The sequence below is a fragment of the Indicator indicator genome, chromosome 7, assembly GCF_027791375.1.
Source record: "Indicator indicator isolate 239-I01 chromosome 7, UM_Iind_1.1, whole genome shotgun sequence".
Lineage (NCBI taxonomy): Eukaryota > Metazoa > Chordata > Aves > Piciformes > Indicatoridae > Indicator > Indicator indicator.
The window spans coordinates 13,761,679-13,775,406 of record NC_072016.1 but is presented as its reverse complement, the minus strand read 5'-3'; the positions used below and the strand labels follow the sequence as shown (position 1 = coordinate 13,775,406).

Here is a 13,728-nt window from a genome sequence, read left to right as displayed (position 1 = left end):
GGTGTAGTAGTAGTAGTTTAAACTCTATTATTCACCCTTGTTGAGGTGAGCAGGTCAGGAAGAGGAAGGCTTGATATCCCATTAAGCTGGATGATGAGGAGCAAGTAACTGATCTCACTTTTTCACTGCTGGAAACATTTTTTTGTAAACAGGGTTCACGGAACAGCAGCACATTCATCACTGAGTGACAGCTGGATTTCAGCTGCAACAAAACCCATTTCTAAGGCAAGATACAGAAATGGTTGAAGAGGCCAGAATAAAAAGCTTATTTCTTTCAGATGAACACTTTCCCCATAAGGGTCCAAAGTTCTTTTGTGAACATATATTGTCATACCTTTTGACTCAGTGCGTTATGAATTTTTTGTTGTGTTCTAGTTAGAATTCAGCAGGAGCTGAGGACATTCTCACCTAAAATAGACTACTGCATGGTTGGACCTGAGAGAATTTTGCTTAAATCATTTTAGACAGAGGATGGGGCTGAATATGATTGCCCTACATGTGAGGTTATTGCCTAAAGTAAAGTGTGTTAAGTTAAGATGCAGGGATTTTTTTTCTGACGTCTGATCTTTTCAGTGTGTATTGTATATCTGTAGTGGGTGTTCATGTACACCCTTCTCTCTCCCCCTCTCTCCCCCTCTCTCCCCCTCTCTCCCCCTCTCTCCCCCTCTCTCCCCCTCTTTCCCCCTCTCTCCCCCTCTTTCCCCCTCTCTTCCCCCTCTCTCCCCCTCTTTCCCCCTCTCTCCCCCTCTCTCCCCCTCTTTCCCCCTCTCTCCCCCTCTCTCCCCTTCTCTCCCCCTCTCTCCCCCTCTCTCCCCCTCTCCTCCAGTTTCCCTTGCTCACCACTGCAAACAAACATGACATAGACAGCAGGAAACATCTTCATTCATAGACTCTGGTGCTGGTATGTCCATTTCTGTCAAAACCAGGCTGTTCAGAACATGCTCAGAATCAGAATTATTGAGACTTGAATAGACCTCTGAGATCATCAAGTCCAACCCATGAGCTAATACCACCATGTTGATGAGACCATGTCACTAAGTGCCACATCCAATCTTTCCTTAAACACCTCCAGGGATGGCCACTCCACCACCTCCCTGGGCAGTCCATTCCAGTGTCTAATTACCCTTTCCATGAGGAAGTGTTTCCTAACATCCAACCTAAACCTTCCCTGGCATAGCTTCAAGCCATGCCCTCCATCCACAAGTTGCCTGGGAGAAGAGGCAACCCCCACCTTACTACAACTTCCCTTCAGGTTGTAGTAGAGTGTGATAAGGTCCCCCCTGAGTCCAGGCTAAACAACCCCAGCTCCCTCAGCCTCTCTTCCTAAGACTTTCCCTCCTGTCCTTCCACCAGTCTTGTTGCTAAATTAGACCATTCTGATGTACAGGGAACTTGAAGATGAAAAATTGACCAAGGCAGCTGAATGTTTATGTAAAAGCTGCAATTTTTTGTTGCTCATCAAACCTTTGATGTAATTTCCTAACAATTCCTCACCCTAACAGGTCTGACTGCTCCCAGGCATCAGCTCCCTGAGCTATCACATGTTTTAGAATTCCACCTATCTCACCTATGTAGAGATTTTGCTGAACTAACATGCTGGCACCCTATTTTAGATTAGCTATAGGTATTTCACTGGAAAAAAACCCCAACCAAACAGCAACAAAGCCAAACAAACAAAACCCCCCAAAACCAACCCAGACTTCACTTCATTAAGACATCTCAGAAGGAAATTAAGAGCAACAAAATATATATGTTCCAGAAGAACATACTGGATTACTTTTTCAGGTGGTATAAAATGGTCCTACCTAGCTTTAAAAACATTAATCCAGCTACCAACAATAATGAATAAGGACAGCTTGTAACATTAAAAATAGCATATGATTTAATTTAATTAAAATTACAAATAATGCTAATTGCTGTATTTTGATGGATTTTTTTCCCAGTAATTGTTTTCATATTTTTCTGAAAAATCACACTTTTTCCTCAGTTTGATCATGGATTTACTCCAACATCAATGCTATTGATTTACCATCACTCAGTCTAAGTAAATAAAAGTACATAATTACTCTAAAAATGGAAAATTGTTCTGAGCATTAGCATAACTGCCCTAAAAACATACATTTGGGTTTGATAGTGTTGTAAATTTGAGAGATGAAAATGTCTACATTGTAAAACTCAGTTGTGTAAACAAGCTCTACAGCACTTTACAAATTTCATCTTGATCTATACACAATAAAGAACTGCAGATTCCTTGACACAGAGGAATGAGAAGGCTGCTGGTTTGCAGCTAGCAGTAGCCAAAACATGGCACAATCTCCACAGCCAACTACCCCTTCAGGTTGCACTTTTTCAAAATAACCAGAAGTACCATTTCAGCTTTATTTGTATGAGGTGATAGTGAAGCCCAATGCCTCATCAAATTAGGTTAATTGGAAACATTATCCCAATGGATATGAATTAGGCTTTTTTTCATGTTTAAAAGTGATATCTTAACTTTGAATCAGGTTTCAACTGCTTGTTGAACTCAGCACTTGTGTAATTATTTTTAATTCCTTTTTCTTTTCCTTTTTTTTTTTTAAAGTTGTAGCAGATATTAAGTTAAAGTGGTTGACATAGTCTCACACTCTTACTATTAATTTTAGAAACTGCACAGCCAACAAACTATGAAAAAACAAAACAGAGAATGACCCAGACAGAGGTAGTCCTAAAATATCTTTCTAGTCATGTTTGTAAACTGTGGCCATTTGCCAATATTTAAAAGGTATATTTAAAATATATTTCAAATGTTTAAAACATATTGAAAATATTCAAAATGTATTCATGTAGAAGACACAGCCTAGGAACTCCCTTCCTTTTATAGTCCATCTAAAGATGGGCTTTAATTCCTGATTTGTTGCACCAAAAGTGGGGAGATTTCAAGTACATTTGAACAAAGGGGACACAAACACTGATATAAACTGTGACAGCTGCCTTGGAAGCTGCCTAAAAATGCAAAGAACAAGCACAGAGGCAGGAAGATATGACAGATGCTTTTCCCAGGGGCCTAGAATGGATAGTGCAGAGTTCACTGCAACTCCAGCAGCCTTTGAGAAGTTGCTGGCTCCAGAGCAAAGCTGCAAGAAAGCACAACCTCTTTCCTCTCAACACTGATGGATTAGAAGAAATTAATTTACAGTGCTCTATGACTTCCATTTTTCTTACTCTGAATGTTCTTGATTATAAAATCTTGTGTATGTTTCAATGAAATCTGGCTCTTGAGGATCAACAGTTTTTTGATGCACTTCCTTCATCTTTCTGGAGACTCCAGACCTTGCCACAAGGAGATCTTACACAACAAAGGCAGTCCAAATACTCTGTTTGGAATCTGTCAGCAAGACTGCCTGGACTAATCTGTTTTTCTAGATGCCTGCCAAATGGGAAAGCATCAATCCCCTTACTCAGAAATTTCTGTTGTCATAACTGCAAAAAGCTTAGGAAGAAAGGCTGGAGGGGAAGAATTGCAAATCACTACCACTGCAGATTTCCCTCAAAGGATCTGCTAATGTTTTTCAAAAAGCTGCAGCTGGTTTATGTCTCTGCTTAACCCAGATTTGTCCTGGCATAGTTCTGTACTGGAACTGCATTTACATGAATTTTTAAGACAGCTATCTAGAAATTCTGGAATTACAATAAAAGCAATTCAGAAATTCAGTGTAAGCAATGTCTTCTCTTTAGGGTTTACTCCTATACTGTGATATCATTGAGTCAACATTTGTAAAGCAACAGCTACCAAACAGAAATGTTGATGCCATGGATCATTTTCAGAAGTGTTTTGCAATTTTAAAGTTGTATCAGCCAAGAGCAGAGAACAGCAGTTACAACATGTCAGAAAAAATTGATATGGCAGAAGTCAAGGACTGGAAGGCAATCCGTGTGGATCTGGTCGTAACCCCGTTTGAACAGTATGCATATGCTCTGTTAGGCTGGACAGGCTCCAGGGTAAGTAACCACACCAGTCGGTGTTTTCTTAGCATTGCTAACCTGTCTTTGCTGTTGCAGGATCACTCAGAGTTCAGGGACTTCTAAAAAACGTTTCTTCTCTTCACACAACACTTTTCCTGCTGTCATCAACCTATGATCATAGGTTGGAGCTGACGAACTTGTCACTGATATTTGTGGATGTGTTTTTAGAGAACTGAACATCCATTTTCCTCAGAGCTTGGTGTTTAGGTTCATGGGCTGAAATCCTAGATTTTTCTGTCAGTTGCATTGTCTTTTTACATTATGCTAGTGCTAACAAGCAAGTTAATTGGCTATGGAGTAGCGACATGATTTGGAAAGTGTCACAGAATTTCACAGGAAATTAACCATTTGAGGAAGAGATGTTCTAGTTTGGTATTTGCTTTGTAGGAAACTGAGAATAATTTGACATCTTTATTTTTAGATAAAACACTGGATAGACAAAATGTTTTGTTTCAGTTATATTTTAATTGAGCATTTTATATTGAAAAAATATTAGATTTGAACCACAGTCAAATACATTTTAATTGATAATTTCATCAGTTAAGAAAATTTGAAATTATAACTATTTCACAGTAGACACTGTAGCCAGTGGATATAACATAAAATAGTACCATATTTTCAAAATTGAAACAAAATCAAAACCAAAACCAGAAACACCCACCAAAAACCCCACCAAAATCTAAATGCAGACTCAACTCAAAACTCAAATGATTAATCTCTCTCCAAACAGAATTATTTTTTAAGTCTGTTCTACATGCTTGCCTACTGATGTTAATTTTCTTAGGGAGTGATTATATTATATAAGAGAGATCCCCTGAGCCTGCTCTGAATGATCTTTTTGATGTGGTAGAAGCAGTACAGTTGTAGTGCCACTGTGTTCTACTCAGGTTAATTGGAATCAAGATGTCTTAGACTAGGAAAATGTTGCAATTGATGTGTTCTCCTGCAGAGTTTATGAGTTAATTCAGTCACTTTTCTTTTTGGTAGATAATAAAATGTATTTATTTGGACCTTGGATTAGATTCTAGAGACTTTGAGGTCCTTATTCTGGAAGTATTGGGCTTTCTCTCAGCTCTGTAGTTGGGTGTCTACACTAAAAATGGACTTTAGGATGTTGAGTAGGCAATGATTCTAACTTTGCCTCACTAACTCCTGCTCTCTGTTGAGGTCATTCAGCTACAAACTGTGGAAGTCTATCATAGGCTTACTTTCTTGTACATGACCATTGCCCATCAAAATGTTATCCTTTCAGATGAAACAGTTTTTCAGATGACAGGCTTAATGGAGGTAATTTTTACATGTTAGTTTATTATTTGGTTTGGTGTCAGAATTCTTATACAAAGAGTAACAAATTAAGGTTTTTTTTTGGAATTGCTGATATTTGTTATACCTTTTACAGCAATTTGGACGTGATTTGAGGAGGTATGCTACTCATGAAAGGAAGATGATGCTGGATAACCATGCCTTATATGACAGGAAAAAGGTACTGTTTATTCTCAGGAATAAATCTATCTTGATTTTATTTCTGAGTTTGCATTTTCAGTTTATTTTTGATATTCAAGTATACAGAATATTTTAGCTTGATTCTATATTCTGTGGTAAAAACATCCCAACTTCACAAGATTTATTTTCACTGGCAGAGCCTGATTACATCCAAAAAGTAAGATCAGAAACCTTTTTTTTTTTTTGGCATTGTAGAGGTAATTTCTGAAATTTAACAAGAAGTCAATATAATAATATTTGGAACTCTGCAACCTCAAAAAAACCAAGAACAACTTATCTGCAAATATTTGAAAAAAGTATTTTACTGTCCCATTTTAGAATGAAAGGATATTTCTGTGTCCCAGGCACAATTTCAACAGGGATTGTGCTGGTGTTTTTCTGGAAGAAGTGATATTGAGCAGTACAGGCTCAGCTAGAAGGTCTGAGGAAGGTTTTGTAGGTTGTGGTATGAAGTGGAGATCAGAGATCATCCTGCTTTTAAAACTCAACATTCAGAAATCTGTGTGGAGTTCTGTTTAGTCATAGTTGCCAGTCTTGGTAGTAATAGGTAATATTTCTGGTCTATATGCTCTTGGTTGTAGTTGTACTGACCTCTGCATTTATCTGGCTTAATTGTGTTAGAACATTTTAATAATAAGCAAAAATCAATATTGAAGTTGTTTATTGATGTTATTATAGGGGAAGGCAAACATACTGTGTTAAGATTTTGCATTAATTTTCCTGTATATTCCTTACAGAATGGATACTGCTTTTAGCATCTCTGCTTACGTGCAGTATTGACTCATTGTTTGCTTATGAGTTGCAACAATGATCTAAGCCTCAACTCCATTTCAGCTTCTCTGTATTCCCTTGCCAGGCTCAGCTGCTGTAGCATCCTCAGTTCATGGAGAAACCTGGTGCAATGATCAGTCTAATGATCCTGTCTCAAAAAATTGTCAATACTAGATGCTTCAAAAGAAAATGTAAAATTACATGATAGATAAATATGCTATCAAACATCTAAGGGAGGAAGCTTCTTCATGAACTCAGAGATTATGTCAATATCTTTCTGTCTTATATCTTGAAAGCATTCAAAAAAATAAACTCTTTGCCTCAAAATAATATTGCAAATGTTATTATCTGCAAGGTAATATGTGCTCTATTAAATAGTTTTTTTGAGTGTAACAGAAAACTGCACTAGGGAAATACAAAGAATTTAAGAAATGCCAATGTTATTTGTCTTGTGCAGCCAAATTTGCCTGCCTTGGGTGCAATTACATATCATTATATCAGCTGCTTTTACCCAGAACCCTTAGATGTTCAGTAATACAAAATGGACAGTGTTCACTCATTAAGAACACCAATAAGTACTGCTTTTTCTATTGTATTTAGGCTTTATATCAGATATACTATCCAAATCCTTTTGAGAAAGAAAATGTGAATTTCCACATGCATTTCACTGGACTAGCTTGGATGCTTCAGAAATAAATGACAACCTTATCTTCACAATGCACCCTGAGAAGGAAGATGCTCTTGTCTTCCCAAATTTTCAAGTAAAAAACTGAAGAAAGATTTAAGGACCTAAAAAAACATTGATTTCGAAGGGCTTGCTCTTGTCACTATTGCATTTTCAAAAATAGCTAAATGACAGAAAGTTTCCACAAGGAAAGAATTTCTGAGGTAGGTATGTAATATGAAAAATTTCAGACCAGCTAGCAGCTAAGTTAAGATTTACTTACAGGAGGGTCTTTCACCAAGTAGTGTCATTCTAACAAGAAGCAGGGAGAACCCCGCTTCCTCTTCCCTTCTAATTGTTGAATTAAAATGTTTTTTTTTTCCCTCATTTTTAATTTCATAATGTTTTATTAAGTTCTTCCCATAAAGGACATTTTGAACAAAATGCCTTCCATGCAACCACCCAGTGTGTAATAAAGTCAAGATTTTGCATCATTCAGCAATGGTGTCTGTGAAATTTCAGATGATGACCAATAGTGGAAGAGGAGAACTTTGCAATGCGTTGTGGCTGCCAAGGTTGATTAACTTTGAAGGGTCATCCACTTACTAAGCTTAAAATCTGTGGTGAAAATAATTAGCAGCTTTAGTGCTGTTTCAGGGAACATATACCCAAATCATCTTAATTTAGTTATGGAGACCAGAGAATCTTTACTGTAATTCACTAATGCTTTCATTAAAAAAAGAAACAAACATTTGACAAGGGGAGAACAGCAAAGCCATGGAAATTTCATCACTACTTTCTCTTAAATTTATATTAGAAAAGAATGTAGGTACTTTATATGGACATTTTTCTTTGTAGTAGGAAACCTTTCTTTTTCAAAGTTAAAACCAATCAGGGAGTGGATATCCCTTGTGCAAACTGCTCAAAATCCCTCAACACAAGCTTAATTAAGGTTAATTAGACAACATAGGTAAAAAATAAAAACCCACATATCTTTTCCATATTTCTCTCCTTGTTAGCTCAAGAGATGTCATTGGCTCTGTCCAGGCAGCCTGCACAACTCCAACAGTCACTGGAGTATAATTCAGGAGCTGCGCCAAATCCTTACTTCTTCATTTGTCTTTTCCTAATCTGAGTCTGTATACAGCAAAAGGGAAAGAAAAGTCAGAGAGAGGCAAACTAATTCTTAGTCATAATGAAGACTGACTCCTTTCTTTGAAAACACTTGCCTGTTATCATTTAAGATCTTGCAAGCTTTGCATCCAAAGAAGTGTGGCCAGCAGATCAAGAGAGGTGATTATGCCACTTTGCTCCAGTGAGACTTCACCTGGAGTATTGTGTCCAGCTCTGGTGCCCTCAACACAAGAGGAACAGGGACCTGATGGACTGGGTCCAGAGGAGGGCCACAAAAATGATCAGGGAGCTGGAACACCTCTCCTATGACGACAGGCTGAGGGAGCTGGGACTGTTCAGCCTGGAGAAGGGAAGACTCTAGGAAGACCTAATAGCAGCCTTACAGTTCCTGAAGGGTGCAGGTACAGGAATGCTGGACAGGGACTGTTTACAAAGGGCTGTAGTGATAGGATGAGGGGCAATGGATTGAAATCAGAGAAGAGTAGATTTAAGTTGGACATTAGGAGGAAGTTCTTTACCATGAGGGTAGTGGAACACCAGAACAGGTTGCCCAGGGAGGTGGTTGAGGCCCCATCCTTGGAGATTTTGAGGTTCAACAGGGCTCTGGGCAACCTGATCTAATGGAAGATGTCCCTGCTCACTGCAGGGGTGTTGAACTATAGATGACCTTTGGATATCCCTTCCAACCCGAACCACTCTATAATTCTATAAGAAGTTAATAAACCATGTTGAGCAAATATACTTTGATTCTTAACTTTTTTTTTTTTTTAATGGAACATAACAATGCCTGTTAAGAGACTGTCTTGTTATAAAAGATAACAGTTTCCTGGTTTGCTCTACATCCCAATATGTAATTTGATATACTTTATTTTTCTGTATTAATATTTATCAGCCCTTTTTGGCACTGCAGCTTCCACTGTGGCCCACTGCCTGAAACGTGATGCGTGTCAGAGAATCCCAGATTCCAGCATCTGAGGGGTTGTGTCAGGAGAGAGCCCTGGTTACTTTAATGTATTGCCAAAGGGATTCTGACAGGAATAGTGAGCATTAACAAAGCAGTTAGGAATCAATTACATAGCTTTGCAGAGGGGAACAAAAGGAACAGATATTTCCTCCAGGGACTCATTACAAAGTTACACTGTGAAACTATTCCTCAGCCTTGATTTTATTTTTCTCCCTCCTGTGAATATTTTTTAATATATTTGTGAGTTTTGAAAGGCAATGTGCAACTATCAAACTCATGATTTTTTTCAGTTCCTTAAAAAACCCAGACATTTTGTGGCCCTTCCTTTGATAGGAACAGTGTGACAAGTTGAAAAGTTACTACTATTTACTGTCTGTCTCTTTTTCATAAAAAGGTGAGTAAATACACAAATCTTTCTTTAGAATTGCATCCCAAAGCTATGAAAATCATCACTTTTGTATGCCAAATGGAAGTTTGAAGTTTCCAGATTTACTTCATCTAGAGATCAAACCTTACAGTCATTCCCACATTTATGGAATGAAGGAGTTCATGATCTGTCATTGGGAATAAGAAATGGTATATTCCCTGTGTTTTATAATAATATTATTGTGCTTGCACTGGCTACAAATGGCACAACATGTTTACGAACTGGGCCAATAAAATTCTCACTGTAAAATGAACAATATATTAAGTAAAGTAGAAGAGCTTTTGCAAAAAAAGAAAAAAAAAAGGTCAGTTGAACAACAGATTCTTCCTTAGAAAATTAAGGTATTTAAACAGGAAGTTATGGCATCACTGGCTATTTTATACCCCTCTGTGTTGGGCTGAGGGTCATTGATCCCTTAACCCACTATAAAGAGTTTTAGGTTACAACAGGCATCATGTCTAGATTGAATTAGGAGCTAATAAGAGTGTAAGTAGTGATCTCCATTATTTTGTTTTGGTTTTGGATATGTTTTTTTTTTATGTAACATGATGATCAGTTTACTGCCTATACTGCAGTTACCTAGAATGCTGCTGTAGCTCTGGAAGACATAAGGTATGTCTTTCTGCTGAAATTAAAGTTAACCAGTTCTACACATTGCTTAGATTCTAGGCTGCTAGCATTAAAATGAAGTTCATGTTCCAAAAATTTCATCAGGATAGATTGTGGTTTTAATTTAAGCTAATTTTAATTTCTGTTAGTTTGACATTTGTTGTGAGCTGGTCTTTGCTGCAAAATCTTTTTGTTCATTGTTACTCTTCAAATTCCACAGGAATGTAAATATATTGGTTTAAGTTCTTCCTTTCCTTTCCTTTCCTTTCCTTTCCTTTCCTTTCCTTTCCTTTCCTTTCCTTTCCTTTCCTTTCCTTTCCTTTCCTTTCCTTTCCTTTCCTTTCCTTTCCTTTCCTTTCCTTTCCTTTCCTTTCCTTCCCTTCCCTTCCCTTCCCTTCCCTTCCCTTCCCTTCCCTTCCCTTCCCTTCCCTTCCCTTCCCTTCCCTTCCCTTCCCTTCCCTTCCCTTCCCTTCCCTTCCCTTCCCTTCCCTTCCCTTCCCTTCCCTTCCCTTCCCTTCCCTTCCCTTCCCTTCCCTTCCCTTCCCTTCCCTTCCCTTCCCTTCCCTTCCCTTCCCTTCCCTTCCCTTCCCTTCCCTTCCCTTCCCTTCCCTTCCCTTCCCTTCCCTTCCCTTCCCTTCCCTTCCCTTCCCTTCCCGTCCCTTCCCTCCCCTCCCCTCCCCTCCCCTCCCCTCCCCTCCCCTCCCCTCCCCTCCCCTCCCCTCCCCTCCCCTCCCCTCCCCTCCCCTCCCCTCCCCTCCCCTCCCCTTCCCTTCCCTTCCCTTCCCTTCCCTTCCCTTCCCTTCCCTTCCCTTCCCTTCCCTTCCCTTCCCTTCCCTTCCCTTCCCTTCCCTTCCCTTCCCTTCCCTTCCCTTCCCTTCCCTTCCCTCCCCTCCCCTCCCCTCCCCTCCCCTTCCCTTCCCTTCCCTTCCCTTCCCTTCCCTTCCCTTCCCTTCCCTTCCCTTCCCTTCCCTTCCCTTCCCTTCCCTTCCCTTCCCTTCCCTTCCCTTCCCTTCCCTTCCCTTTCTTTTTTTTTTTTTTGTTGTTCTGACTTTGTGTCCATGGATGTTATCTGAGGTTTCAGCTTTCGGTTGTTAAATACCAGACCGTTGTGACCCTATTCTTCCTCATGGATCACCCATTTGAAGATCCAGTTCAGTTACTAAATCTTTGTTAGAAACAGCTGTAGATTTGGTGCAGCCTGGCTGATGGAAGCTCTCTCTGCTCACTCTGGTTCTCTTTGTATAGTCACTGGATATAAAAGGTCCCTCTTCAGCCTGTAAAACACCTGACATACATGGTCACTAATATCTGAAACGTTTACATTGATGATTGTGAAGCCATTTGTCCCACAAACTTCCATTCCTGTTGAGGAAACAGTCTAGATAACTGTTGGTGTTTAAAGGAGAGTTCAAATGAGCAGGCTGAAAATAATGTGATGCTTTGTCAGTTATATTCTTCAGGGTTGTACAATGTCCAAGCACTGAAATTGGCAATGTCTTATGTACAATGTATGGATAACATCTTGCAGATACTGCTGGTATTTTAGCTCAAAAGGAAATCGTCTAGAACAGCTGTTAACGTGTATGGGATGTATTCATATGCAGATGCAAATAGCATCTGGAACTTGCCTTTTTTTTTTTTTTTAACTCTGCAGTAGTTCCCTTCTTGCCTGGCAGTACCTTTGTCTTTTCTTGTATCACTTTGTAACAGGGCATTGTGTCAGGCTGCTAGACTGATGTGAGTCCAGTCAGCCAAAAGATCATGTACCAGGTAAGACAGGTGACATTAAAGGGCATATTCAAACAAATTCCAGGTTTTCATGTGCTCTGAACATTTCTGATTCCTCTCTTAATCCTGATTTGGCTTGTGAAAAGGCAACACGACAAGGGATTTTGACATCTGGCATGAAGTGTCAGTTGTGTAGCAGAGGAGAGCATATATATTTTTGTAAAATGGTCTGAGGAAGAAGGATGGTCCTGAGGTTTGGCTAGCTTGCAGCTTGGATCACACTGTAGTCAAATTTTCTCTATAGTTTTAAGCAGCTCATTCAAGCTTCCTTGAGCTCACTTCCCAACAGTAAAACCTAATTCCCACAACACAAATGTGCAGCAAAAATGAATAGTTAACCACTGTAAGTGCATTTAATGAAGGCTTTTGATCATTCAGCATTTTGGCTTTCCTGATAACTAGAAGAAGGACAAATGTTGCTTGTTCTCTTAATCAAAGGGAAAGTCAAAATGTTGACACTTTCTGCAAAAGGAAATGTTGTGGATTTGTTGTTTGTTTTTTTTTTTTGTTTGTTTGTTTTGGTTTTTTTTTTAATCTTAGCTTTGGAAACAACCCACAAAGCAGACTGTTTCAAACCTCCAAATCTCAGACAAATCTCTTGAGGCTGCAAGCTCTGAGGCACTAAGCTTAGCTGGCTACTCCAGGCTCATGGATCCAATAAACTCTGGGGACTCTGGCTTTGATGTAATTAAAAGTACTTATTTGAACACAGGTTCCCAGTAGCCTGTCAAACAAATTGTTGAGATGGGCAAACTGGCAGGAGCTCAAACAGACTTACATTTTTTAAAAGTGCCTGGTAAACTGTATTCTATTGGATTATTTTTTCAGGGCAATAGTTTGATAATTGCATCATGCTTATGAAACCCCCAAGTTTAGGTGAATAGGAAAATTCCTTCAAAAGAAAATTGTTCGGTGTTTTGCCTTCACAAAGCAATGGGATATTATGTTTGTGTGGCTATACATGTATTAAGTAGAAATATTGTTCTCTACAACTGTCCTTTCTCTGGGAATCCTGGGAAGTTGCATTTCAATGATTCTTAGCCAGCAGAATCCTTATATCATATTTCTCCATAGAATTTGGTGTGAGGATGCCCCAAACTTAAGTACAGAAGATGCTTTGGAAAGATTAGTGTGCTATGCAAAGCCCAGGCCTGCCACTTACACCATGGATAAATTTGTATTTTAAAAATCGGGTTTGGTTGGAAAAGACCTTTAAGATCATAGAGGATGCAGTATTTATCAACTCTACTACTACTTTCTTAATTAAACTCCCTTTTCTGAATTAATTTAAAACTACTACCATTAACAAATACTTTAGAACCCATATAGAAAATAGTATAGAAAACACACTGCTCTTTGGTTGTTTTTAAATTTGGGGTAACCACTTGGAAACCCTTCCTTGTAGCTACAGTAAAGGAGAATGTTTTAAATTTCCTTACTGTACTTCATACATTTTCAGCTGTAGTGGGACTCTCTAATGCCCTTTCCTTTCATTCAAGGTATATTCCCTCTTCCTTTCATTCAAGGTATACTCACTCTTGCTGCCGTTTGCTGTTCAGCGGTTAGCCTGGCGGTAGTCTGCTATATCCCATTTCTTAGGAGAAGACTGCATAAGAGAGGAACGAGTTTCAACTGCTCCATACCAGAAATTCTGAATGATGTATTTCCTCAGATTGTTACCTTTTGAGCATGTGAGCAAGCATGTAGGAGTTAGGCTGAGTGACAGGTAGGATCAAATAGATAGTTTAAACTGCTGCATGTACTTTCCCCTATTCCTATTTTGTGGTGGGAGGGTTGTAGACATGGCATGGAAAACAGCTTTGGGGCTGGGTCATTCCCATGGAGAAAGTGCCTCTTTCCTGCACC

General features: G+C 39.1%; 1 protein-coding gene across 1 annotated transcript in view; it reads left to right on the top strand.

Moving 5' to 3' along the window:
- The window catches only part of DNTT (DNA nucleotidylexotransferase), an 86,605-nt gene that overhangs the window by 61,624 nt on the left and 11,253 nt on the right, over window positions 1-13,728 (top strand). Inside the window, exons 9-10 of the mRNA XM_054382468.1 lie at window positions 3,715-3,978; window positions 5,402-5,485. Coding sequence (XP_054238443.1) covers window positions 3,715-3,978; window positions 5,402-5,485 — 348 coding nt within the window. The remainder of the gene's footprint in view (window positions 1-3,714; window positions 3,979-5,401; window positions 5,486-13,728) is intronic.